Source organism: Callithrix jacchus, chromosome 19, assembly GCF_049354715.1.
Source record: "Callithrix jacchus isolate 240 chromosome 19, calJac240_pri, whole genome shotgun sequence".
Taxonomy (NCBI): Eukaryota; Metazoa; Chordata; class Mammalia; order Primates; family Cebidae; genus Callithrix; species Callithrix jacchus.
Window position 1 is genome coordinate 40,248,178 of NC_133520.1, and position 27,196 is coordinate 40,275,373.

A 27,196-nucleotide genomic window follows, 5' to 3' on the forward strand; every position below is an offset into this window, starting at 1 on the left:
AGACTTGGTTCACATACACGGAGGCATCAGTATTGACATGACAGATACGTTCTGTTTGAAAAAACAAACATGCTTACTCAAGTTCAGACACAGTATATCCCGAGCAGAGAGAGTGCATTAATCCAAGAGGGTGGAAGAAATATGGCCATGCTAGGAAAGATTCAGAAAAGAAAGAGTTATCGTAGTGAAATGATAGTTCAAATTAGAAAAATGCATGCTGAGAGAAAAGTTGAGGTTAAGGAGAAAGGACTGGCTGCACTTTAATTTCCACCAAGGTTTTTTTCTAAGAAAGGAAAGAAAAATGTTACAAAGGGAGATAGTCAGTGTTGGGAAAGGGAAAGGGAGATCATCGAATATTGAAAACAGCAATGAAAGAAAGGGTGACATGTCAGCTTTATTTTTGCATCTATTGTGTGTCAAAGTGATGGTCTTTCTCTTTTTTTAGCTAGTCAGGTCTAAACTGTAATAAAATGAAATCAGAGTGAGATGAACTGTGAATAATACTCAATTTCATGGAAAAACTTACCTGTAGTTAGCAGTCATCTCTTTACTTTCGGATTTAATTCCTTTTCAGTATCTGTTCTGTAGAAAGTAATTGGCTAGTGCTGCAGAAAAATACGCGCCTCTTGGTGGTTTCGTATCGCTCGTCTTAGGCTGTGTCTTCCCTGGCTGTGCTACCCTGAGGACTAGCTTGGTGTCGTTTTGGTATCTGGTATAGTTTGTCTTAGGCTGTGTCTTCCCTGGCGGTGCTACCCTGAGGACTAGCTTGGTGTCGTTTTGGTATCTGGTATAGTTTGTCTTAGGCTGTGTCTTCCCTGGCGGTGCTACCCTGAGGACTAGCTTGGTGTCGTTTTGGTATCTGGTATAGTTTGTCTTAGGCTGTGTCTTCCCTGGCGGTGCTACCCTGACGACTAGCTTGGTGTCGTTTTGGTATCTGGTATAGTTTGTCTTAGGCTGTGTCTTCCCTGGCGGTGCTACCCTGAGGACTAGCTTGGTGTCGTTTTGGTATCTGGTATTGCTTGTCTTAGGCTGTGTCTTCCCTGGCGGTGCTACCCTGAGGACTAGCTTGGTGTCGTTTTGGTATCTGGTATAGTTTGTCTTACGCTGCGTCTTCCCTGGCGGTGCTACCCTGAGGATTAGTTTCTAGTGTAGCAAAATGAGAAATAGTTTAGTAACATGTTGGGATGGTGACCACTTTTCCAGGGTTTTGGTTCTGCTGGCATCAAATACACCAAAAAGGCAACAAGCAGGGTAGACGGACTGCCTTCAGATGGGTATGCAATGATCTAACCAAAGGATGGCAAAGTGAGAGACAAATCATTGTTGGAACAGAGTGGAAGAAGTTGCTGGAAGATGACTTCCCTGGAAGTCAGAACTTGAGATAGGAAGGCAGGGAAGGAAATCGAGAAGCGAATTTTTACCGCCATCACTAAGTCCTTCCCAGAGTACCATAGCAGGCTCATGTCCAGTGTAGGGGAGTAGAGGAGGAGGGAGATGAGACAGGGAGAGGGAACTAGTTGAGGATGGAGAGACAATGAGTCACAGGGGAAGAAAGGAATTCTCGTGAACTACAGTGGTTTGGAGGACTCAAAAGTAAGCAGATGGAATTGCTCTCATGGAAAATCAGGTTCTGCCTGCTGAGCTCGGAGAGGCACCTCACACATCATCACACTTCCGGTATTGTTCCCTCACTTGTGTAAGCTCAGATTATCTCCTGGCTGTCCCCTGCTAGCCTTAAGCTCCAAAACCACAAAGCCTTCACATGGATTTGTGGCCGAGTATCTCAGATCTTAACTGAGCATGTACTGGCCTTTAAGGATGAGGAGGCCACAATGAATCAGACATAAGTTTTCTTCTCAAATGTGTTTATGTTAAACAAAAATTATTGTAGAGAGTATATACTATGTGCCATATACATTAGTAAGTGCTAGTATAGAAAATATGAGGCAAAATATGGTGGCTCACCCCTATAGTCCCAGCACTTAGGGAGGCCCAGGCAGGAGGATTGCTTGATCCCAAGAGTTCGAGACCAGCTTAGGCGACAAAATGAGACCCCATCTCTGAAAAATAAAAAAAAAAGTAGAAAATACTGTTATTTATTGTATAACCTAGTAACGAACATTGGATTACTTGTAATTTTTGCATTTGCAAACACTGTTACTACGGACATTCTTTTCATAAGTGCCTCCTGGAGCACATATCAAGAGGCCTGTCAGCTGTGAACTATAGCAACATGCATCAACATAAATGAATCTTAGGACTATAATGTTGAGTGAAAAACACCCCGAAACAAATCTCAAAATTATAAATGCAGTATGATTCCATCTATAAGAAGTCAAAAGTATGCTGTTTAGTCCCCCTTATTTATGGGGGATACATTCCACTACCCCCAGAGTGGGCCTGGCACCACAGATAGTGCCAAACCTCCTGAATACTGTTTTTTCTTATGGATACATACCTATGATAAAGTTTAATTTATAATGTAGGCACCATAGACTAACAGCAATCATACTAAAATAGAACAATTATAGCAGTGTGCTGTAGTGACAGTTAAGTGAACGTGGTGTCCATCTCTCTCTTCTCTCTCTCAGCATATCTTACTGTGCCATACTCACTATTTTTGGACTGCGTTTAACTCTAGATAACTGAAACTGCAGAAAGTGAAACTGGATAACCAGAAAGTACTGTACATACGTATGGGTGAGACTATTACAAAAGCAGGGAGTACAAAACATAAAATTAGGGTGATAATTACCTCCGGAAAGTAGAGAAGGAATGGGATGGAGTGGAGAGCAGAGGATGTTGTACTATTCTATCGGTACTCGAGGTGTCAGGAAGAGTTAATGGGATGTAGGAAAGTTTCTTGAAGGAGGTGACATTTAAGCTGGACCCTAAAGGATGAGTAAAATTATAAGCGATATCAATAGTGAAAATGGTGTTTTTAAAAGAGGAAGCATGAATAAAGATATAAAACCTATGACCTGGAGTTCAGATGCAAAAAAAAATTTACCAAAAGGATACCAAACCACGTGGACACACAACCCAACTCAGGAATGGCAGAGGAGGCAGGATAACTGAAATATGTATTGAGTGTTGCGTGCAGGGAAAGGCAGGGCGGGAGGAGATCATGGAGGACCTTTGATGTCACACTGGAGAGTTGTCTTTATTCTGTAACTATTGGGTTGATCCTCTATTTCTCTTTTGTAAAATCTGATTACAGTTTAAAGATGGTCTGGAAAAAGGGACCAGAGAGACTGGTTTGGAAAGATGCAAGTAAGAGAACACGAATATACGAGACAATAACTTCAGTGGAAATGGAAGGAAAGGGATGAATGTGGGGCAGGGACATGACGATTAGTCAATGCATTTGGAATGACTACCACTTTTTAGAAACGTAGTTTGTGATAGAGTCTTGCTGTGTTGCCACGGCCGGACAGTGGCTGCAGTCACGCTGTCCTGGCTCACAGCAGCCTCTGCTTGCTGGTGTCTCAAGCGATCCTTTCACCTCAGCTTCCTGAGTGGCTGCTACTGCTGGTGTGTGCCACCATGCTCGGCTAATGTTTTTGCATTTTAAATAGAGACAGGGTTTCACCATGTTGCCCAAGCTGGTCTCGAACTCCTGGGCTCAAGCAATCTGCCCGCCTCGGCCTCCCAAAGTGCTAGGATTGCAGGTGTGAGCCACCACATCTGGCCTAACATTTTCTTTATATTCCCTTTATCTTACCTTTTTTCCCTGGCCTGTTCCTGTCTACTCTGGCTCATCCTGACCTGCAATTTTGATTTGTATAATTGCCATATTGACTTAGGAAAGGAGATACCAACTACATTTTAACTAGCATCTTTAAAACATTGTCTGAGAAAGATTCATGGTGTTTGACTACTGCAGGTGTTTATACTAGGGCAAATGGTATGAGGACTAAGGAAAAATATACTTTTCCTAAGCACAGTATTGATCCCTTAGGATACTGACCGTTTATTTGTGATTTAATTACAGCAGTGAGTTAATGTATAAAAGTGCCTGATACACTTCATGTTAGTTTCTTTCTTACTTTTATGTTTTTGAGACGGAGTTTTGCTCTTGTTGCCCAGGTTGGAGTGCAATGGCTCGATCTCGGCTCACTGCAAACTTTGCCTCCCAGGTTCAAGTGATTCTCCTGCCTCAGCCTCCCAAATAGCTGGGATTATAGGCATGTGCCACCGCGCCCAGCTAATTTTGTATTTTTAGTAGAAGCAGGGTTTCTCCATGTTGGTCAGGCTGGTCTCAAATTCCTGACCTCAGGTGATCTGTCCACCTAGGTTTCCCAAAGTGCTGGGATTACCAAAGTGTGAGGGATGGCATCTGGCCTGCACTTGAGGTTAGTTGCATTTCTCTTAGAAGTATTACTTACATTTTCTTCTTCAGGTTAAGAGGATTGTCAGACTAAAACAAAGTTACACAGAAAATCCTTTTTAAAATGTCAGTAATAATCACACTGTTGTAAATCTTTCTGAAGTTCTGTTGTGTTTTTGTAGGTACAATGAACTGAACACATTTTAATCTTACTCAGCATTGACACCTAGGCTTCTGTTGTGAAAAGTCCTGTGTTTGAAGAACAGACGCAGGGGTAATCAGGGAACATACTTTGGAAAGTACATGTGGGCTTTTTGTTGTTACTGTGTTTATTTTTAAAAACCAAACCCTACTTTTAAGCCAGTTTACTTTATATTTGTTTTTTCTCACCTTCTTTTAATTTTTTTTAGAGTAACATCCGAAAAAACTATTTTTAGTTCAAGCTTTTGGTGTAGCCAGAGTTCACATACTGCTGTGTGGTGAAGTAAAGGTGGCGAACTGAGACTCTGCAGGAAAACAAGCTCATCTTGCTGTGTTTCTTTCTCCAGACACACTGAAGATGCGTATTATGACCGAAGAACTCTAACTATCTTGAATTCCTCTTTGAGCAAATAACACTTTACCCAAAGGTGTTTATTTGTATCACTTTCTGGGGTGTTTTGGGGATTTCAGGATTACATGCCAACCAAATTCTTTTTAGATTCTTAAAGCCTCCTGCTCAGCCTCTAAATGCCACCTCCTCTGTCGGATAATTACCTTTCGGTTTGGAATCTAGTATTTCTTGAAAACTAAAGGTATTTGGTCTTCGCCTTCAAATAGCATCTACACACCATCCCCTGCACAAGAAAACCTTGTTGGGTAGTTTGGAAGCTTTGGCCGAGACATAACACTGTGTGCACCTTGGGGCATTTGGGGAGTTCAGGCTCAGTTTGGTAAGCGTTCTACTGAGTTCTGCTGTAATGTGTAGCCACTGCTGTATCTGCCTTTAGCTGAGTAAAAACCTGGTCTGTCTCCATTACACTACATAACACATTAGGCTGGCTTTCAGCCTTTCTTTTGCCCAGCATGTGAGACTCACTAGGAGCAGTGTGCATGTCACTGAAAGGAGCATTTGGGGAGCCAGTATCACAGTCTTCTGAAGTTGGTTTGATTAGAACAGTGGTAACAGTGATCCCGTCAACCAGTGCCCGGAGCCTTTCCCTGTAGGCCTCTTCATTCATTTGCTTCTGAGGATTGGCTTTCCGATTTATTCGAGTTAGGCTGACAACGGACTGAGCTATCATCAAGCAGCTATAAAAACGTCATTTTTTTCCTGTGCTTGTCAGTCTTTTTCTTTGCTACAATCAGTAATTCTCTTATTTCTTTTTCCTCCTGGTCTTTGTAACTTTTTTCTCATCAACTCATTTGTTCCCTTAATCCTTTTCTTTTCATGCCTTGTTTCCTGGTGTTTCATTTTGCTTCATTTCCCAAAGTAATCCTTACCTTTCAGCTGTTTAGTCTGTTATTGATAAGGCTCTGGTTAAATTGCGTTTACAGTAATAATCTCCCTTCCACCCAGCTTGATCGTGCTGTAATAGATACATAGTTGTAATTTTTATTTAGGGATATTTCTGTTTTGTTTTCTTTGAAACCAACATTTCTTTTCCTGTCGTTGCTAACATTTTTCTTTTCCAGAAACAGCAGATTAATTCTAATTTGAATTATTTTGCTATTCATTGTCTTTGAATTCAAAGTTGGAAACCTCACATATGCAAATTCTGTTGTGTTTGCTGTAATTATCAGATCCTGATTCCGTTAGTGAATATGTTGTGTTTTGATGTCGGAGGGAAATGAGAGGATTTGTGCAAAATAAAGCTGGAGGGAAAGAAAGGATCATTTGGAATTTTGTTTTCTTATTAAAAATAACTAATTAAATCTGTATATAACTCAAGAAAAGGAGAGCTTGACTCCTGTTTATAATATTGAAGAGTAGAGTGACTATTTGAATCTCACAAATTAGAAAGTGTAGATGTTTCCTCTTGATGAAAGTGATACTGAGCAGTGATCACTGAAAAGAACAGTACCGAGGAAACGTGGAGAGTTCAAAGGTCAGATTACAGGCAGCACAGTCAGACTTTTAGTGGTTAGAAATTGCCTATTTCATGAAAAACATTTTTAAAAGAGAGATGAAGGTAATGTGCATCACGGTAAGGCAACCGCCGAAGGGTTAATTCACACTCACGTCTTCGTGTAACCGAGGAACGCAACAGGCTGTTGGCTACCAAGGACTCGGCTAGTATTTTAGGTTATTCACCCCCTGGTTTGCAGGTAATAAGAGTGATGCAGAAACAATGTGCCTCCTTGTTTTTTTCAGTTCTTGTATAGTTTCTCGAAATGTCATTGTATATCCTTCATCAGTTACTTTACATGTACAGCGATCTCGAGAGTCAGTGCTCTCAGTAACAAATTGCCAGCTAAGATTGCAGAGTGTTCAGTCCCTAGCTCAAAGACTTGTCAGGCTAATGATCAATGATGGTGAAAGCCAGCCCCAGTCTCCCCACCCAGACTATCTGCGTAAGTGTTTTTGTTATTGAGAGAGAGCTATGTGATAGGTGAAAAATAAATGTGAATTTTGGTTTGAAAATAACTAGTTTAAATCCTGTGCCAGTGGAAATTGCACTGCTTAACTGAGCATGGAAAGAAGATGCTGGGAACACCTGTGCATGAAGTCACCTCCAGAGTCCAGTCACAGTTGGCAGGACCATTGACTTGGCGTAAGCAATGTAACTTAATGTCAGAGTCACATTTTGTATTTTGAGTGACTTTTGATAGTCTATTCTCTGACGACTCAGAATGGTGAAAGCAAAGAACTATGAAGCTGAAAGTGGTGGTGAATCCCTCTGGGCAATATTAAGAGTCGAAAAGAAGGCCAGAGCAACCCAATCTGTATAGCATGTGAGGTTCCAAGAACAGGCGCTGGCCAGAAGTTCTGGGCCTGAGGTGGCTGTGGTGACATAAATGTCCTGTGCTTAGATCCTACTGCTAAAGAAAAAGTACTCAGTCATACTAACTAAAGCACAGTAAGGGAGACGATTCAGGACCATTGTGGTAAGTACAGGGGCCACTGCAGCCAGCTCTTGCACTGGGAGAGAAGGATTAGGCTCAGTGCTCCAAATATGTTGTGGGCAAGTGGGAATTGGTACAAGGGGCAGTGCAGGGGTCAGTGGATGGAGAATTACCAGGATGAGTCATTGGGGTAAGGGGGATTCTGGCTAACCTGACCAAACAGGATTAGGTCAGGGTTCTTTAATTAAGAAAAACATTTAAATTTTTTCTTTGGAATCTGTTGCTGGAGAATTAATGTGTTTCTTTGGAGGAGACGTGTGTCCTTGTCTTGTCATTTTTCCTGTGTCCTTACACTGATGTCTGCACATCTGGTCTAACAATCGCTTCCTCCAATTACTTATTATTCAGTTTTAATTTATTTGTCTTATTTTTAAATTTCTCCTCCTACGATGGTGACTTACGCTTCTTCCAGCTTTTAGAATTTGCATTCATAGGGGAGGACTTTTCCTGAAGATGCGTCTGTGGCGTTCAGGTTGGGCACTGTGTCTTTCGTTTTGTTGTTGTTTGGTTGGTTGGTTGGGTTTTTTTGTTTTTTGTTTTTTGGTTTTTTTCCAGAGACAGGGTCTCACTCTGTTGCCCATGGTGGAGTACAGGGGCACAGTCTTGGCTCACTGCAACCTCTGCCTCCCACCTCAGCCTCTCAACTATCTGGGACTACAGGTGTGTGCTATCATGCCTGGCCAATTTCTGTACTTTTAGTGGAGGCAGGATTTCGCCATGTTGGTCGGGCTGGTCTTGAACTCCTGACCTCAAGTGATCCACCTGCCTCAGCCTTCCGAAGTGCTGGGGTTACAGGTGTGAGCCACCACGGCCGGCCTGGGTTGGACGCTTTGGCTTTGGCTCCGGGTGCATGCAGGAGGGGAGTCTCCATGTGATTCTTGTATTTCTTGGCTATATCAGCATCGTGATGTCTGTAATTTCCTCAGTGGCGCTGGGTGTTGTGGTTGTTAACGGAAGCTGTATTTTGCTGGGGACAGGGATGCCAGGTGTACCAGTCCTTGGGCCCCACAGTGGCAGTGGTGGGCTGAATGTGCCTGTCCTTGGCCTCAAGGCCATGTACACTAACACCCACATTAGCGAGTCTAGGCAGGTAAATTCTTGGGCATCCAGTTGGCTTGCTTGGGTGCCGGGGGTGGCATTGGTGGGCTGGGTGGCTGGGAGGGTCATTGGGTCCCTGGGCAATGGGTGTGGCACAAGCAATGGCAATAGCAATGGCAGGAAGATCCTCTGGCTGCCAAGGGGCCTGCGTTGGTGTTGGTCTTGGCTATGCTGGGCTGGGCAGGCCATCCTTAGCCCTGCAGTTGGCACATGCAGTGGATGCCAGATGTGGTGCTAGTGGCAGGTCCAGTAGGCCCATCCCTAGGCTTGCAGGGGAACTGTTCAGCTGCCAGCAGTGCTGGATGGATGGGGCAGGGCAATTCCTGGGTCTTTGGATGACTAGCTTGGGCACTGAGGTTGGTGGCACCGGGCCAGGCGTCCTGAGAAGTGTGTGCTTTGGTCCCAGGTGGTGGCTCCAGGTGGGTTAACCTTTTCTAGGGTACTTGTAAAGGCATGATGGCCTCACTGCCGGGGCCACGGGGTCACTGCCAGTGGCTTGGGCTTTAGCCCTGGCAGCCCCAGGAGCCAGCAGTGGCTGTGGTGGAGGATCTAAAAGGGGCTCCAGGACTGAGGACATACAAGCTCCCTCCCTGGGGCAGTGCCGTGGCATGGTCTCCAGGCAGCACTTGCTTGGTCGCAAGGACCCCAAGGGGTGCTCACGTAGCTCGGATTGCAGGAGTCCATGGTGGGAATGTGGACTGCCGGGCACCTCCCACTTACTCTCCCCACAGTGGGGAGCCGCTCCAGGTCCCAGCCGAACAGGCTGCCTTGCTGCCATCGCCTTTTTCGCCTTAGGTGTCTCCTGTCACTTTTATGTTGAATTCCAGTGCTCTGTCTTAGAGGATCGATTCAAGTTGTGATTCCGTCCTGCAGTTTTGGCTCTTCTCTGTGGAGGAGGCAAGTTCCAGATGCGACTCCTCAGTCATCCTGAGGCTCCTCTTACCTAACAGGATTCTTGCTGAAGACAGTTCAGGGTGATGAGACGTCTCCTGAGGGTGGTGGAGGATGAAGAACATGAAGATACTGAGTAGCGAGGGTTCTGGCTGCACCGGCAAGGCAGGGTTCTTTCGCTACAACTGGATTTCAAGGAACTGCACAGATGGGCCTAGGAGATTCAGAAGCATGGATAAAATCCAGCCAAGCAAAGCATCTTTGTCACTAATTACGTATGTTAGGACTTACATTCTTCCGGAAACCCAGAGGTACATGTAGTGAAGCTGTGTTTCATCAATTCTGAGATCTGAAATTGGAGTCTGTTTTACAATATACAGACTGACAGTTTAATTGTTAGTGTTTTTCTTAGTGGTACGTGACATAATAGTGTGGACTGTTTGAGTGGGTAAGTCTCGTAGTTGACTGAACTATGACAACAATTATTATCTTGCTACCATTTGCTGAGCTTCCTATATGCTCCGAGTCATTCCAAGGCCCACATGGATTTTCTCATTTAGTCCCCGCAGTCCCTGCATTTTATAGCTTTCTGGTAGATTCTGGCACTTTATTACAGGCTCTTTCTAATAAAAACTAATTGGCGAATGGTTTAGAAATGCAGGCACCTTCAACACATTTTACCCCACATAAAGCAGCTGATTCCCTGATGTTTTAAAATATGGTGACATTGGATTGGCAGAAGGCATTCAGAAACCAGAAAACAATTGAGTTTATTTTGGGGGGATATGGGAGGAGGACCGGGTGGGAAGGAACCGTACTTTTCTATTCTGTCTCTGGTTGTGCCAAATATGAATGCCTGCAAATACGGTGACATTGCAAATACTGTGACATTCACATGACAGAGTGTCGAGGCTTCATGTTCCCATTTTCCTATAGCTGCTGGTTTGTCTTTGAGGCCCGCATTAGGAGAGAATATCCGTCTCTTTGTGGCATTAATTTTGGAAGGGCGGCTGGCTGTAGTTAGACAGTGGGAGAGGGGGAATTCAAAGGCCATCCATTTTACTTTACGCCTCCCAGCTGGTCTTCAGTAATCCCCAGCTATTCTTCCTGTGGTTGATCTGAGAGTATGTGGAGGCCGGCCCACCTCCCAGGGCCACGGAAGACCAGCAGACTCATTTGTTTCTAAATTGATCTGACAGATTAGATGCTGCCCTGCATTATTGCAACTTGTGTTTTGACAGAGTGACTTACAAAGAAATAAGGCCAATAGGAAAATAATCTTGGGCAGAGGAAGGCTAAAGTTTCTCAAAATTAGAGAGAAATGGGGAGTTTTTTACATTTTTATTTTACTTGGGCAGTGAAATAATAGCAAAATGACTGCAGGGAACAGTTTTTCCTCTTCCTGGTGCCTTGCACTGTGCTTGGTTGGTACATAATAGACCCTTAACGAATGAACAAATCTATCCTTCTGATGGGTCTAGGGTACAACACTTTGTTTCAGACCTGACCTACCTTAATCTGCCTGTACATACTTTCTTCATAACTGAGTTTTCTGCTAAGGTTATTTTTACAAATTAGCTTTTGCTGATATGTAAGGACATGTGACTAGGTAGCCTTAGAACAGTGTGTGGAGTTCTCTTGCCCTTTCTTTCATGAAAATACGATACTAACAGCTTCTTGTGAGGGGACTGGAGAACTGAAAGACATGAGGTGAAGTGCTTCAAGATGTTAGTGGCAGGGGAATGTCAGATGTTCCTCCCATGGACAGTATATTTGGGATTTAGTGTGAAGACCTGTGTTTTGAAAGAAAGCAGTATGTTTAGTGGTATGATTTTTCAGGGGCCCTCTACATGTGGTAGAGGAGAGCTTTGAGGAAAAGTAGCTTTGGAACAACTCTAAGACCATCTCTGCTGTCCTGTTCAGATTTCCTGTTGCTTGTATTCAGTTCTTCCTCTATCTCCTTTCTGGCTCTTCAGAGGAAAAAAAACAACCCTAAATTGTGATGTTTTAGGCAGTACTGTCTTTAATATTCTGTGCTGTGCTGTTCCCTTCCTTTTTTGAATTTAAGTGCTGGGGTACCTGTGCAGGTTGCAGCTTTGTTACAGAGGTACACGTGTGCCATGGTGGTTTGCTGCCCAGTCAGCCCATCACCCAGGTACGAATCCCAGCAAGCATTAGCTATTTATGCTGATGCTCTTCCACCCGCAATCCCCGACAGGCCCCGAAGTGTGCCGTTCCCTTCCCTGTGTCCATGCGTTCTCAGTGTGCAGCTCCCACTTGTAGGTAAGAACATGCAGCGTTTGGCTTTACTTTGCCGAGGATACTGACTTCCTGCTCCATCCATGTCCCTGCAAAGAACATGGTCTCGTTTCTTTTTATGACTCCATAGTATTCCATGGTGTATATGTACCATGATTTCTTTATCCAGTCTGTCATTGCTGGACATTTGAGTTAATTCCATGTCTTTGCTATTGTAAATAGTGCTGCAATGAAAATAGACATCTATATGTCTTTACAGTAGAATAATTTATATTCCTTTGGATATATACCCAGTAAGTAGACTGCTGGGTCAAAAGGAATTTCTGATTCTAGGCCTTTGAGTAATCGCCACGTTGTTTTCCACAACAGTTGAACAAATGTACATTCCCACCAACCATGTAAAAGCGTTCCTGATGAGGACAAATCTTGATGTGTGTGATGGATTATATTGTTTACTGAGACACAGCAAGGAACGCTGAGCTGTCCCCAGGCGGAGGACTGCTCAGGGCATTCTAACATAGTAAACAATATATGGATGTCACGCACCAGCTAAACCAGTTCTTAAAACACAGACTATATGATCCTGCCCCCACTGCTCCTTTGTAAAGAATGCGTTCTAGTTTGTCTTTAGTTAGTAGTAAACAGGCACTAGCTGGCCGCCTGCTTTATCTTTATTCCATGAAAAAGCCTAGAACACCTGCTCCATAAAAATAATCACTTGTTCACAAAGAATGAAAACATGGGTCAGAGTCTGCTCTGGGCTCTCAGCTGGGAATGCTGTCAGCCCCCTGAGCCCACTTTGCACTATAAACTTGTGTCTGACTCTTAATTCCGTCAGCACCACCTGGGTTGGGGTCTCCAAGACTAAGCTGGCCTCAGCACATTCCTATTTCTTCACAGTCTTGCGAGCGCCTGTCATTTCTTGGCTTTATTGCCATTCTGACTGGCATGAGAGGCTCATTGTGGTTTTTGATTTTCGTTTCTCTGATCAGTGATGTTGAGCTTTTTTTCATGTTTGTTGGCTGCATAAATGTTGTCTTTGGAGAAGTGTCTGTTCATGTCTTTTGCCCACTTTTTATTGGGGTGGTTTTATTCTTGTAAGTTTAAGTTCCTCATAGACTCTGGATATTAGACCATTGTTAGATAGATAGATTGCAAAAATAATCTCCCCTTCTGTAGATTGTCTCTTTGCTCTGATGAGTTTCTTTTGCTGTGCAGAAGCTCTTTAATTAGGTCCCATTTGTCCATTTTTGCCTTTATTGCAATTACTTTTGACATTTTCTTCATGAAATCTTTGCCGATGCCTATGTCGTGAATGGTATTGCTGAGATTTTCCTATAGGGTTTTTATAGTTTGGGGTTTTACATTTATGTATTTAATTCATCTTGAGTTATTTTTTGTATAAGATGGGGGTCCAGTTTTAATTTTCTGCACATGGCTAGCCAGTGTCTTGTGCATTATTTATTAAATAGGGAATCCTTTCTCCATTGGTTGTTTTTGTCAAGTTTGTCAAAGATCAGAGGGTTGTAGATATGCAGTCTTATTTCTGAGTTCTGTATTCTGTTCCATTCATCTGTGTGTCTGTTTTTGTACCAGTACTGTGCTGTTTTGGTTACTGTAGCCTTGTAGTATAGTTTTAAGTCTGGTAGCATGTTGCCTCCAGCTGTGTTCTTTTGCTTAGGATTGTCTTGGCTATACAGGCTCTTTTTGGATTCCATATTATTATTATTATTATTATTATTATTATTATTTTGAGATGGAGTCTTGCTGTCTTCCAGGCTGGAGTGCAGTGGCATGATCTTGGCTCACTGCAGCCTCCACCACCTCCTGGGTTCAAGCAATTCTCCTGTCTCAGCCTCCTGAGTAGCTGGGATTTCAGGCACCTGCCACCATGCCTAGCTAATTTTTTGGATTTTTAGTACAGATCGGGTTTCACTGTGTTAGCTAGGATGGTCTCAATCTCCCAACCTTGTGATCTGCCCGCCTCAGCCTCCCAAAGTGCTGGGATTACAGGTGTTAGCCACCATGCCCGACCTCATATGAATTTTAAAATAGTTTTTTCTAATTCAGTGAAGAATATCAATGGTAGTTTAATGGGAATAGCATTGAACCTATTAATTATTCTGGGCAGTATGGCCATTTTTGTGATATTGATTCTTCCTATCTATAAGCATGGAATATTTTCCATTTGTTTACTCTCTTGACACCAACAAATGGAAAAATATTTCCTTGAGCAGTGGTTTATCATTTTCCTTGAAGAGGTTCTTTATTTTCCCTGTAAGCTGTACTTTAGGTATTTTATTCTCTTTGTAGCAATTGTGCATGGGCGTTCATTCATGATTTGGCTCCCTGCATGTCTGTTGGTGTATAGGCATGCTTGTGATTTTTGCACATTGACCTTTTTTTTTAATCCGGAGACTTTGCCGAAGTTGCTCATCTACTTAAGAAGCTTTTGGGCTTAGACTATGGGGTTTTCTAGATAAAGGGTCATGTCATCTGCAAACAACAACAATTTGACTTCCTCTCTTCCTATTTGAATACCCTTTATTTCTTTCTCTTGACTGATTGCCCTGGTTAGAACTTCCAGTAATACTGTGCTGAATAGGAGTGGTGTGGTGAGAGAGAGGGCATCCTAGTCTTGTGCTGGTTTTCAAGGGGAATCCTTTTAGCTTTTTCCCATTCAGTATGATATTGACTGCGGGTTTGTTGTATATGGCTCTTATTATTTTGAGCTAAGTTCCTTTAATGCCTCATTTATTTAGAGTTTTTAACATGAAGCAGTGTTGAATTTTATCAAAGGCATTGTCTGTTTCTATTGAGATAATTATATGGTTTTTATCTCTAGTTCTGTTTATGTGATGAATTATGTTTACTCATTTGTGAGTTTTGAACTAGCTTTGCATCCCTGTGATGAAGCCTGCTTGATCGTGGTGGATAAGCTTTTTGATGGGCTGCTGGCTTCCGTTTGCCAGTATTTTATTGAGAATTTTTGCATTGATGTTCATCAGGAGTATTGGTCTGAAGTTTTCTTTTCTTTTCTTTTCCTTTTTTTTTTTTTTTTTGAGACGGAGTTTCGCTCTTGTTACTCAGGCTGGAGTGCTATGGTGAAACCTCCGCCTCCTGGGTCCAGGCAATTCTCCTGCCTCAGCATCCTGAGTAGCTGGGATTACAGGCACACGCCACCATGCCCAGCTAATTTTTTGTATTTTTAATAGAGACGGGGTTTCACCACATTGACCAGGATGGTCTCGATCTCTTGACCTCGTGATCCACCCACCTCGGCCTCCCAAAGTGCTGGGATTACAGGTGGGAGCCACCGCGCCTGGCCTGAAGTTTTCTTTTTCCGTTGAATCTCTGCCACATTTTGGTGTCAGGATGATGTTGGCCTCATAAATGAGTTAGGGAGGAGTCTGTCCTTTTCACTTGTTTGGAATAGTTTCAGAAGAAATGGTGCCGGTTCCTTTTTGTACCTTTGGTAGAATTCGGCTGTGACTATGACTGTTGTGAGGTTGGTTTGCGTTGGTGGGCTATTACCGCCTCAGATTTAGAACTTGTTACTGATCTACTCAGGGCACCAACTTCTTGCTGCTTCAGTCTTGGGAGGGTGTATGTGTCCAGGAACTTAACCATTTCTTCCAGATTTTGTAGTTTATGTGCACAGAGGTGTTTATAGTACTCTCTGGTTGGTCGTATTTCTCTTAGGTCAGTGGTGATATACCCTTTACAATTTTTCATTGTGTTTATTTGATTCTTCTCCCTTTTTTAGTCTAGCTAGTGGCCTATTTTACTAATTTTTTTCAAAAAAGAACAGCTCTTGGATGTGTTGATTTTTTTTCGAAGATGTGTGTGTGTGTGTGTGTGTGTGTGTGTGTCTTTTTCAGTTCCTCTCTGATCTTGGTTATTTCTTGTCTTCAGCTAGCTTTGGGGTTTGTTTGCTCTTGGTTCTCTACTTCTTTCCATTGTGATTTTAGGAGGTCAGTTTGAGATCTTTCTAGATTTCTGATGTGGGCTTTTCGTGCCATAAATTTTCCTCTACACACTGCTGTAGCTCTATCCCAGAGATTCTTGTACATTGTTTCTTTGTTCTCATTAGTTTCAGGACACTTCTTCATTTCTGCCTCAATTTCATTATTTACCCAGGAGTCATTCAGTAGCACATTGATCAATTTTCATGTAGCCATGTGGTTTTGAGCAAGTTTCTTAATCTTGAGTTCTAATTTGTGCTGTGGTTTGAGAGACTGTTATGATTTTAGTTACTTTACATTTGCTGAGGAATGTTTTACTTCCAATTAGTAAAACAATTAGAAGTGATCAATTTTAGAGGAAGTGCCATGTGGCACAGGGAAGAATGTATATTCTGTTTTGGGGGTTAGAGATTTTTATAGATATCTGTCAGGTCCACTTGATCCAGAGCTGAGTTCAGGTCCTGAATAGCTTTGTTAATTTTCTGTCTCTGTGATCTGGCTAATACTGACAGTGAGGTGTTAGTCTCCCAGTATCATTGTGTGGGGATCTAAGTCTCTTTGTGGGTCTCAACTTCTTTTATGAATCAGGCTGCTCCTGTATTGGGTGCATATATAGTTAGGATAGTTAGCTCTTGTTGAATTGAACCCTTTACCATCATATAATGCCCTTCTTTCTCTTTTTTGATCTTTACTGGTTTAAAGTTTGTTTTGTTAAAAACCAGGATTGCAACCCCTGCTTTTTTTCTGCTTTCCATTTGCTTGGTTAATTTTCCTCTATTCCTTTATTTTGAGCCTGTGTGTGTCTTTGCATGTGAGACGGATCTCTTGAACACAGCATGTTGATGTGTCTTGACTCTTGATCCAGCTTACCATCTTGTCTTTTAACTGGGGCATTTAGCCTATTTACATTCAAGGTCAATACTGTGTCATGTGTGAAGCTGACCCTGTCATGATGCTAGCTGGTTACTTTGTAGGCTTGTTTGTGTAGCAGCTTTGCAGTGTCATTGGTCTGTGTACTTCACTGTGTTTTTGTAGGGACTTGTGGCAGTTTTCCTTTCCATATTTAGTGCTTCCTTCAAGAGCTCTTGCAAAGCAGGCCTAGTGGTGACAAATTTCCTAAGCATTAGCTTGTCTGAAGAGGGTTTTATTTCTTTTTCACTTATGAAACCTAGTATGGCCATTTATGAAATTCTGGGTTGGAAATTGTTTTCTTTAAGAATATTGAGGCTGGGTGCAGTGGCTCATCATGCCTGTAATCCCAGCACTTTGGGAGGCCGAGGCAGGCAGATCACTTGAGGTCAGGAGTTGGAGACCAGCCTGGCCAACACAGCAAAAACCTGTCTCTACTAAAAAAAAAAAAAAAAATTAGCCAGGCATGGTGACATGCATCTGTAAGCTCAACTACATGGGAGGCAGAGACAGGAGAATTGCTTGTACCTGGGAGGGTGGGGATTGCAGTGAGCTGAGATCATGCCACTGCTCTTCGGCCTGGGTGACAGTGAGAGTCTATCTCAAAAAAAAAAAAAAATGTTGAATATTGACCCCTCTCTCTTCTGGCGCGTGGTGTTTCCACTGAGAGGTCTGCTATTAGTTCAATGAGCTTCCCTTCTTATGTAACCTCGCCTTTCTCTCTGGCTGCCCTTAACATTTTTTCTTTCATTTTGACCTTGGAGAATCTGAGAATCATAAGAGTCTTGGGGTTGATCTTCTCATGGAGTATTTTAGTGCGATTCCCTGGATTTTTGAGTTTGAAGTTTGGCCTGTCTTGCTAGGTTGGGGCAGTACTCCTAGATGATACCCTGAGGTATGTTTTCCAACTTGGTTTTTTTCCTCCGGCGCTTTCAGGTACCCCAATCAGTCATAGGTTTGGTCTTTTTGTATAATCCAGTATTTCTCAGAGGTTTCATTCATTCCTTTTCATTTTTCTGTAGTCTTGTCTGCCTTGCTAATTTCAGCAAGATCGTCTTCAAGCTCTGAGATGCTTTCCTCCACTTGGTCTGTTCAGCTGTTACGTGTGGCTGCATTGTGAAGTTCTCATGTTGTACTTTTCAGCTCCACTTATTCATTTATGTTCCTCTGTAAACTGGTTATTCTGGTTAACAGCTCCCGTAATGTTTGATCATGGTTCTTAGCTTCTTTGCATTGGGTTACAACAAACTCCTTTAGCTCAGTGAAGTTTGTTCTTACCCACTTTGTGAACCCCACTTCTGTCATTTCATCCAGCTCAGGCTTAGCTGAGTTCTGTGCCCTCGCTGGGGAGATGTTGCAATCATTTGAAGGAGAAGAGGCAGTTTCAGCATTTTTGCATTGATTGTTTCTCATTTTTGTGGGTTTGTGTGTCTTTGATCTTTCAGGCTGCTGACCTTCAGTTGGGGTTTGTGTGGGTCTTTTTTGTTAATGATGACGTCATTGTTGCTGCTTTCTGTTTTGTTTTGTTTAGTAGTTAGGACCCTCTTCCATAGGGCTGCTATGGTTTGCTGGGGGTCTACTCCAGGCCTTATTCGCCTGCTCCTTCCCGCACCTGGAGATATCACCAGACTCCCCCTTGTCCACACTGCCTGGAATCTTCAGAGCAAGCAGGCAGGAAAGACTAACTCTGCTGAACGTAGAGACCATTGCTACCCCTGCCCCTGGTGGCTCTGTCCCACGGAGATCAAAGTTCTGTCCGTAAACCACTGGCTGGAGTTACTGAAATTCCCAGAGGGAGAGGTGAGGAGAGACAGATCTGGGACCCACCTAAAGAAAACAGTCCAGCCATGATTTGCCAGAGCCACTAGGCTGTGCTGCGGGGAATTCCTCCCAGTCCAAACCACCCAGTCTCCCCGGCACCAGCTGGAGCCACAGTGATTGCAGCTGCCCCTTTTTCTTCTTCTTTTTCAATGACATGAAGGCCTCCCACAGGAGACTTTTGAACCTGGTCTTAGGGGACCACTGGTCTTTCAGTAGACCGAGGAAGGAAGGGCATTCTCAGCAGTTCCACCTGGCAGAGGCCTGAAGGTGTGAAGACAGGAAAACTGAGAGGAAAGCATGAGAAGGCAGACACTAGAGAAGGGAGTAGAAAAGGTGATGGGGACCGGATCTGGAGCCAGCGGTCAGCCTGCCTCCTCTCGGCCAGGATTTGTCTGTCTGTTTTAAACTGAAGCTTCTATGGTGCTTTCTTAGTCAAGAGGGCCCCACTAACTAGCTCAGACGAGTTTGTCAAACTGTATTTTCAGCAGTGTCCATTACAAAAGAAAATACATGTTTAAGCTGCTTTTGTAAATTGCCTCTTTTCTTCATATTCTTTTTTTTTGAGATGGAGTCTCGCTCTGTCATGCAGGCCAGAGTGCAGTGGCGTGATCTTGGCTCGCTGCAGTCTCCACCTCACAGGTTCAAGCAATTCTGCCTCAGTCTCCCAAGTTGCTGGGACTGCAGGCATGCGCCACCACAGCCAGCTGGTTTTTCTTTTGTTTTTAGTAGAGATGGGGTTTCACTGTGTTGGCCAGGCTGGTCTCAGACTCATCTCTTTTCTTCACATTCTGTTGAACTCTGAGTCAGGAAAGGGGAGCTTCCCTTGAAGGACTCACTGAGGCAGTGCAGGGGTGGTATGCTGGCGCTGTAGCTAGTTGCCAGCCCAGGCATCTGGTCAGGAAAGACGCTGAGAAGGGTGATATTTGTGTATTCATTATGGTGACTACTTTAAAATGGCACCAGTAAAGATGATAAATGATCAGATTATGTCCTTGCATTGAAATCTCACCAGTCTATTTTGTGTATCTGGCCATCTATAAAAGTGGCTAGAAGAGGAGGGGAGGAAGAATTATGAGCCACCTCTAGACAAAGGGACAGTGTAGGGGTTGGAATGAAGCCATAATGAATTTTCTCTTTTATTTCTATGTTTGCAGAAATAAAGGAGGATACCTTGAGAGATCAAAAGAGGGGCTGTCTGACCTTAGAGACTAGTTACTTGATGCCTCTGGACCACATAATTAAAGTTGTGACTCTCTATTCTGACCCATGTTTGTTCTTCCCTGGCTCATGCCCACTAGGTTATTGGACAGTATCCAGGGATCAGGTATGCTTGGGCAACCAGAGAAGGTTTGGCCCACTGAGGTGCCCCCATCTTGATTGCCACTGGCTGCCAGAAACAGCCAACCACCAGTCCCCAAAATACCTTCATATGGGCCCATGCAGAGTGTGTGAGTCAGGCACACTTCACGTGCTGTAATGTGAAAGACATCCTTCTGGGTTTCACTCCCTAGATGCCAGGCATGATCAGCGTGACAGGCCCTTGCCTGCCAAACGTTCACCTGGAGCGAATACTCACCCTAATTTCTACATAGTGAAAGGAACCTCAGCACACACTGTGTGTTTCATTTGGGGATTACATTAAGCAGTTGATTAGTGTTCGGTCTTACCTTTCACATGTAACATTTTTCTGTAGTTTTCTTTTCTCCATTAATTTGTTGGAAAAACACAGATAATTTGAGCCACACGCTGCCATATGTAATTCAGCTTCAGTCGGTGAAATATACCACCTAGCATCCTTCATTTAGGGATTTAGTACTGAAACTAAGACAAATTACAGTGAAGAATACTGACACTGCCCGGGGGTGGATTTCTCCACCACTTCCTTGGAAAGAGAATAATGAAACCAGATTATCACATAAGAGAATGTTTTTGAAGATTTCACCTGAACAAAAGAATCTTTAAGTGTAATACATGAGAGAAAGTTCAGTTCATTGTGATAACACTTTTTGGTTAGGAGCACATCTAAATGAAATTGGTAGCACAAAAGGAGGTTACTGCAGAGCTATAGAAACCTGTAACAATGTCTTGTAATAAATTATTTAAGAATTTCATAGTATTTCTGAGCCTCAGGACGTGGGAGGAAAATGAAACAATGGAAATTATGTAGCAGAGCTTTATACTTTTATACCTATTTGACAGACATCTGTAGTGTCTCTTTCATCAGATGGCTTTAAGGAGGTGAGGTGCCAGGTAACAGCCTCAAGGAAGGAACAGTGGACACATTTGTGACTATTTTGCTTTCTATTATCAAAGATAGTTGTTTCAAGTATAAGTTCTGTTGTAAGTAAAGCGCTTAGAAAGTGAAAACCTGTCTGGATTTTAGAAAGCAAGTACATTTTGTAAAGGGGCTTCGTTTGCTAACATTTGGCAGTTTGACTGTGGGAGAGACGTGAAATGGAAAGCAGAATTTTATGATTGCCATTCATTACGATAATGGCCTTGATACTGATTTTAGCCTTGACAAGGGATGGCTGAGTGTTTTTATGTCTAGTATGCGTTGCAGACTTACTTGTGGCCGGAGCTTGAAATGGGACAGACACCACTGCAGTTGTGAAAACAGTTAAATGTACCACAGTCCAGAAAGACAAATTCCCAAGTAGATTGTCATATGTGATGGCATAAAGAAGTTTTCTTACGTAATACTATTTTATTTTTTACTTGGCTTGTATTATCCAGTGAATTTATACAATTTTTAATATTCATAGTATATAAAGACATTTTTAGTTTTCTCATTTATCATGTGATATTACATGCTTTAACTTGCTGTGAATTAGTTTTGTAAAAACATTAATACATTTTTTTTTGGTGGGGGGAGTCAGAGTCTCATTGGAGTACAGTGGCGTGATCATGGCTCACTGCAACCCCAGCCTCCTGCGTAGCTGGACCTACAGGTGCATGGCGCCATACCCAACTAACTTTTTGTATTTTTTATAGAGACAGGGTTTTGTCATGTTGCCCAAGCTGGTCTCAAACTCCTGGGCTCAAGCAATGCACTTACCTTGGCCTCCCGAAGTACTGGAATTACGGGAGTGCGCCACTGCACTTGGCCTTAACCAACATAGAATTTTAAACGAAATATTTTTGCTTTGGGCCTTAGGTTGCATGTTGTATTTATGACCTGATGTTAAACATTCTTACAATTTACTCTTTAAGAAACCAGCTGGATTATATTTAATAATTTCCTTGTTCTTTTTCTAAGTTATAAATAAGAGAGAAGTTTTAGGTAGCTAAGTGTAAGCACATTTCAAGTAACATACTGGAGACTTTAATAGTCTTCATGCTAGCTATAAAAATAAATTATATATTTAATGTATGTTCTCTAACATTTTTTCAAATATTAGGGATATCTTGAGGTGTTATATAAGAATTTCAGCCAAATAAGTCATGATATAAAGCATCTTGAGACAAATTTATAGAATTGTCATTTTATGTATTTCTCCTTATTTTCCAACATCCTTGCTTTCCCATCTTACTTAAATTGACAGATAACAATTTTAGAGTACTATGTGAAGTTTTATAAACGTATACAAGGTGGAATGATTATATGAAGCTCATCTAGCCTATTTCTTACCTCATGTCAATTTTATGGCGAGGCATTTGACGTTTTTTTTCTTAGAAACTTTGGAATCTGTACAGCTTATTATTGTTAGCTGTGGTCACCATGCTGTGCCAACCTTGAGAACTTACTCCTCTTGTGAATAAGCTGAAACTTTGCACCCTCTGACCAACATCTCCCTGCCTCTCCCCCAAGCCCAAGCCTCTGGTAACCACCATTGTACTCTGTTACTGAGTTTGACTTTTTAATATTCCTCATATGAGTGAGATCGTGCATTATTTGTCTTTTTGTACCTCAGTTCACTTAACATAATGTCCTCCAGGTTCATTCGTGTTATTGCAAATAACAGAATTTTCTTCTTTTTTAGGGCTGACTAGTACTCCATTTGTGTATATATACTACATTTTCTTTATCCGCTGGTGGACACTTAGGTGGATTCCATATCTTGGCTAATGTGAAAATGCTGTGATGTACCTGAGAGTGGGAGTGTGGATATCTCTTATTTCAGTTATTTTGGAAATATATCCAGAAATGGGATTGCTCGATATATGGCAGTTCTATTTTTAAGTTTTCTAGTAGCGTCTCTACGGTTCTTCATAACGGCTGGACTAATTTGACTCCCACCAGTGTGCAGAGTTCTCTTTTCTCCACACCCTCAGCAACATCTATTTTTCGTGTTTTTGATGAAACCAGTTTGAGGTGATACCTCATTGTGATTTTACTTTGTATTTTCCTAAAGATTGGTGATATTGGGCATTTTATCATGAATCTTTTGACCATTTTTATGTCTTCTTTTGAAAAATTATCTACTCAAATCCTTTGCCCATTTTAAAATTGGGTTGTTTTCTTGATATTGAGTTGTTTGAGTTCCTTATATACTTTAGAGATTAACCCCTTGTCCGACGTCTGGTTTACACATATGTTCTCCCACTCTGTGGGGTTTTCTCTTTATTGATCATTTCCTGTGCTGTGCAGAAGGCTTTTAATCTGATGCAATCCCATTTGTCTGCATTGTGCTCTTGGGGTCATATCTACCACTTCTCTCTTTAATCAGGGATCTGTTAGCTTTGCAAGTGAAATAACATGACTAAGAAACAATGGAAAACTCAGTAATGTCAAACTGTCACAGACTAGCAGTGAAGATGCAGGTCAGTGGCTGAGTCATGAGTGTGAGCCTTTGCCCCCACAGCCTTAAAGCATGCTCTCTGTAACACAGGAGACTCTCAGCAACTTCCTGGTAAAGGGACATGTAGTGTGGTCATTGTTTCCATTATCGATTTTTAAAAAATGGAAATGGAAACATGCCGAAATCCCCTGCACTCTCTAAGTCTTCTGGAAACGCATGTGGATCCTGGGATTTGCAAATCATCATTTGGGAGGTACCTCCTCTCCTCTCCTGAGCTGACCTCCCTCGCCAGCCTGGTTCCCTCCTGCTGTTGTTCTGGCTTAGAGATTTCAAACCCTTTCTTCTTAGGGCTAGCAAAAATTGTAAATGTGTGACTGAAAGAGGGAGTGGGACAGGAAAGGTCTGAATTGAGTCTTGAAAGGTGGAAGAATATTTGCCATATGGATAGGAGGGATTGGGAGATAAAATTTTTAATCTTTTAAGGTTTATGAGAAGGTTCTGGAAAAAATATTTACTTAATATTTTTTCTGTGGGTAGAGAAAAATATGCCCTGATTAAAATACTTACTGTACTTTTCAAGCTAGAGAAATATTAGTTCTAGGAGTGGGAGGGCAGAGGCAATTATTTAGTGTAAAAACCTCTGCTTTTGATTTTCATACCTGCCAGCTCTTCCTCCTACTGTCCACAGAGTTTAATAAAACTAAGCGCATTAAACTCCTTTTTGAAAATTCACCTTTAATCCCTCTAATTAGTCAACTTGATGTGCCTACAGGCTTGTGAGCCAATCGTTCACTGGTGTGTTTTGTTTAGATAGGGAAGTTTTAAAGGAGAGGCAAATGGTCTTTGAGGAAACCACTTTATAGTTACGTTCAGAAACTGAATTCCCTTCTTTTTGAATGTGTTTTAAATTTATATGTATATATATACACACAGATACATAATTTACATATATATAGAAATTGAAAGTATTACTTGAAATAACCTGCGCATTAGGGGAGGGGCTGGGAAGCGGATAGGTTCTTGTGTTCCAGTGCAGAATTGCTCAGCTCTGCTTTGGTTGTGTGTTCTCTTGTGGCTGCTGCGCTTCACTGTTGCAAGGTAATGGCACAGTAGTGATTTTCTCTTGTGTTGCATGTATCTCAGTTTAACTTCTGCTACAGTACAAAGCTTTTAGTCCTAAGAATTTCAGGAAAAATGTGAAATTTGAATACATGATAACATACACATTTTATAAGGTTTTTGAGGGGTTCACTTTGTGTGTTGGTATTGTTATTTGTGTCTATTCTACAGGGAAATTTTTAACCTCAGAACACAAATGTCAGATTCTGAACCTAGACTCTGAACTAAAAGACATAAGAAGTTTCTTCACAGAACATTTTCAATGTTACTGTAGTTCTTTTTGTAAAACACACAGGCTCGATGACAACTCCCTGGATTTTTGTCATCTAGAAAAACTATAATGTTGTATACGAAGGCTTTCAGTTACTTTCAAGGAAAATTACGAAAAGGAAATGTAACTTTATATTCAATAATAAAATAAACATGCGTTTCAGTTTGAAGACACGGTAAAAACTTTTAAAGCAATACTCAAGCTTAATTTTTTTTTTTTTTTTTTTTTGAGATGGAGTTTCACTCTTGTTGCCCAAGGTGTGGAGTGCAGTGGTGCAATCTCAGCTCATTGCAACCCCTGCCTCCCGGATTCTCCCGCCTCAGTACCTGATTCTCCTCCTGAGTAGCTGGGATTACAAGCATGCACCACCATGCCAGGCTAATTTTGTATTTATAGTAGAGATGTGGTTTCTCCATGTTCATCAGGCTGCTCTCGAACTCCCGACCTCAGGCGATCTGCCAGCCTTGGCTTCCCAAAGTGCTGGGATTACAAGCATGAGCTAATGCACCCAACCTCAAGCTTACTTTTTAGAAATAATTAATTAACCCAGTTACATTTATTTTTATTGAAATAGTACCATAATATTCTGTTCTAAATGTTACCGTTTTGTGACTTATGCATTCATTGTTTTAACCTGTGTAGTTCCCTAAGAAAACTGTTTTTACTAAGTCAATACCTTGAAAAATGTTTAAGCTTTTGTTTCTGGACTTTATTCCCATTCTTTTAATTCTTGACATAAAGAGCAATTCCTTTCAAATTACTGAGTACACATGGACATTTCATCTACCTATTCTTTCATTAAAAAAGCTGGAGAGCTGCCACATATTCACTGTTGATATCAGTTGTGTATGTCAAAATATTGCCTGTCAGGTTGTTAATTGAAATAGCGCTGAATGGAACCAGCATTTTAAATAAAAGTGAGAGTAGGCAAAAAACTAAACTTTCTATTTACTAGCCCAGAAAGACTAACACATAACATTCTGACTAATACAGATGAAATTCAGGAGCTACGGCTCTCTCCTGTAATCCCAGCACTTTGGGAGGCCAAGATGGGAGGATCACTTGAAGACTGGAGTTCAGGATCAGCCTGGACAATACAGCAAGACTCCCGTCTCTACAAAAAGTTTTAAAAAATTAGTCAGGCATGGTGGTACACGCCTGTAGTCCCAGTTACCCTGGAGGCTATGAGGGCAGATTGCTTGAGTTCAGGAGTTCGAGGCTGCAGTGAGCCATGCTCACACCACTGCATTCCAGCTTGGGTGACAGAGTGAGACCTTGTCTCTAAAAAAAGAAAATACATTTATTAGTGTCTTCTGTTTGCAGGCTTTGTGCTAGGTACAGGAATACAGTCGTAAATGAAACACTGTGTCTGCCTTCCAAGTATCTAACGATCTAGTTGTAAATGAGCAGATAATGATCCAGTATGCTACATGCTGCTGAAAAGGTGAGTCATGTTGGAAAATCAGGAAAACTGCCAGTGGAAGAGGCAAGCAAGTTGACATTTCCCCTTGTTAGCTTTTCCTTCTTACACATTCCATCAGAATCCATCAGAATACACTGAAGGAATAAAGCTGATAAAAGATTTTTCCCATTTTGAAAAAATCTTTAATTTGCTTCATAGTTCAGGAAAAAACAATGTCGTTTTGATTCAAAAGTTAACAGAGTCAATGTGTTTGACCTGGTTTTTTTGTTTGTGGACTATTTCAACTGAAGTTCTCGTTATACTTTAAGATATGTGTTAAAACTTATGTTTCTCCCCAAATCATAGACATTTAAAAATTCAAAAATTTTAAAATGTTAAAAAGTTTAAAATTTCAGTAATTAAACATCGGGCTGTTTGTCCTATATTTTTGCCATCCATTTTATACATAAGTATATATAGATAATATACTGTTGTAGCTTAATGCAAAATAGATGTCCTTAAAGCAATTTAGTATTTATTTGCAAATATATCTGTACAGCTTTTCTCCTGATTTGAAATTGCAATTTTATCATATATTTAGAGGAAAAAATGCCAAATCATGATAGGTTGCACTAGATTTCATATAAAGCTGTTCGGAGCAGTGCAAGAGCCTCAGAGGACTCAATGCTTTCCATACTTCGTGTTCTTCCATGTAAACCTCATTGGAGAAATTTGTCATCACTTTTTCCTTCACAGAAACGGTAACAAGTCAGCATCCATTTGTAGTCACTGGTTCATCTCAAATCTTTAGCCTCTTTTACTTTTCTTAATGGCGTTTGTCATGTTGCATCCTAAATTTATATGTCTAACCAAGCTCCCCTTGTGAACTTCAATTGTTCATTCTTAGACTTTGCTTGGACTTCAAATTTAACCTAACCAAAACAGATCTGTGGGACTTCCTCTCAACTCCCTATGACCACTCTTGCTCCTGTTAAATTCCTCCTCATCTTAATAAATGGTAGCTATGATATTCATTTGTTTAGGCCAAAAACTCGAGTATTATCCTTAATTCCTTTCATTCCCCCTAAGCAGTTCTGCAGTAAGTCCTGTTGGCTGTCTACCCACTTCTCCCGCCACTGACATCCAAGTCACCAGCATCTGTCACCTGGGTTCTAGCAGTGACCTCCTGACCATCTTCTCTAGTTCCATTCACCTTCTTATAGCCCATTCTCTATGCAACAGCCAGAACAAGCCTTTTAAGCAGAAGTCAGATTCCTTTATGCC

General features: G+C 41.7%; 1 protein-coding gene across 19 annotated transcripts in view; it reads left to right on the forward strand.

Annotated features, from left to right (window-relative positions):
* The window catches only part of SMYD3 (SET and MYND domain containing 3), an 839,170-nt gene that overhangs the window by 546,648 nt on the left and 265,326 nt on the right, over positions 1–27,196 (forward strand). The window contains exon 1 of one of the 19 annotated variants that reach the window (XM_035280434.3): positions 24,153–25,954. The exons of the other annotated variants lie outside the window; for them this stretch is intronic. Within the exon in view, the coding sequence (XP_035136325.2) occupies positions 25,934–25,954 (21 nt within the window). The 5' untranslated portion in view covers positions 24,153–25,933. Of the gene's footprint in view, positions 1–24,152; positions 25,955–27,196 lie in introns of those variants that run through there. 19 annotated transcript variants of the gene reach the window in all.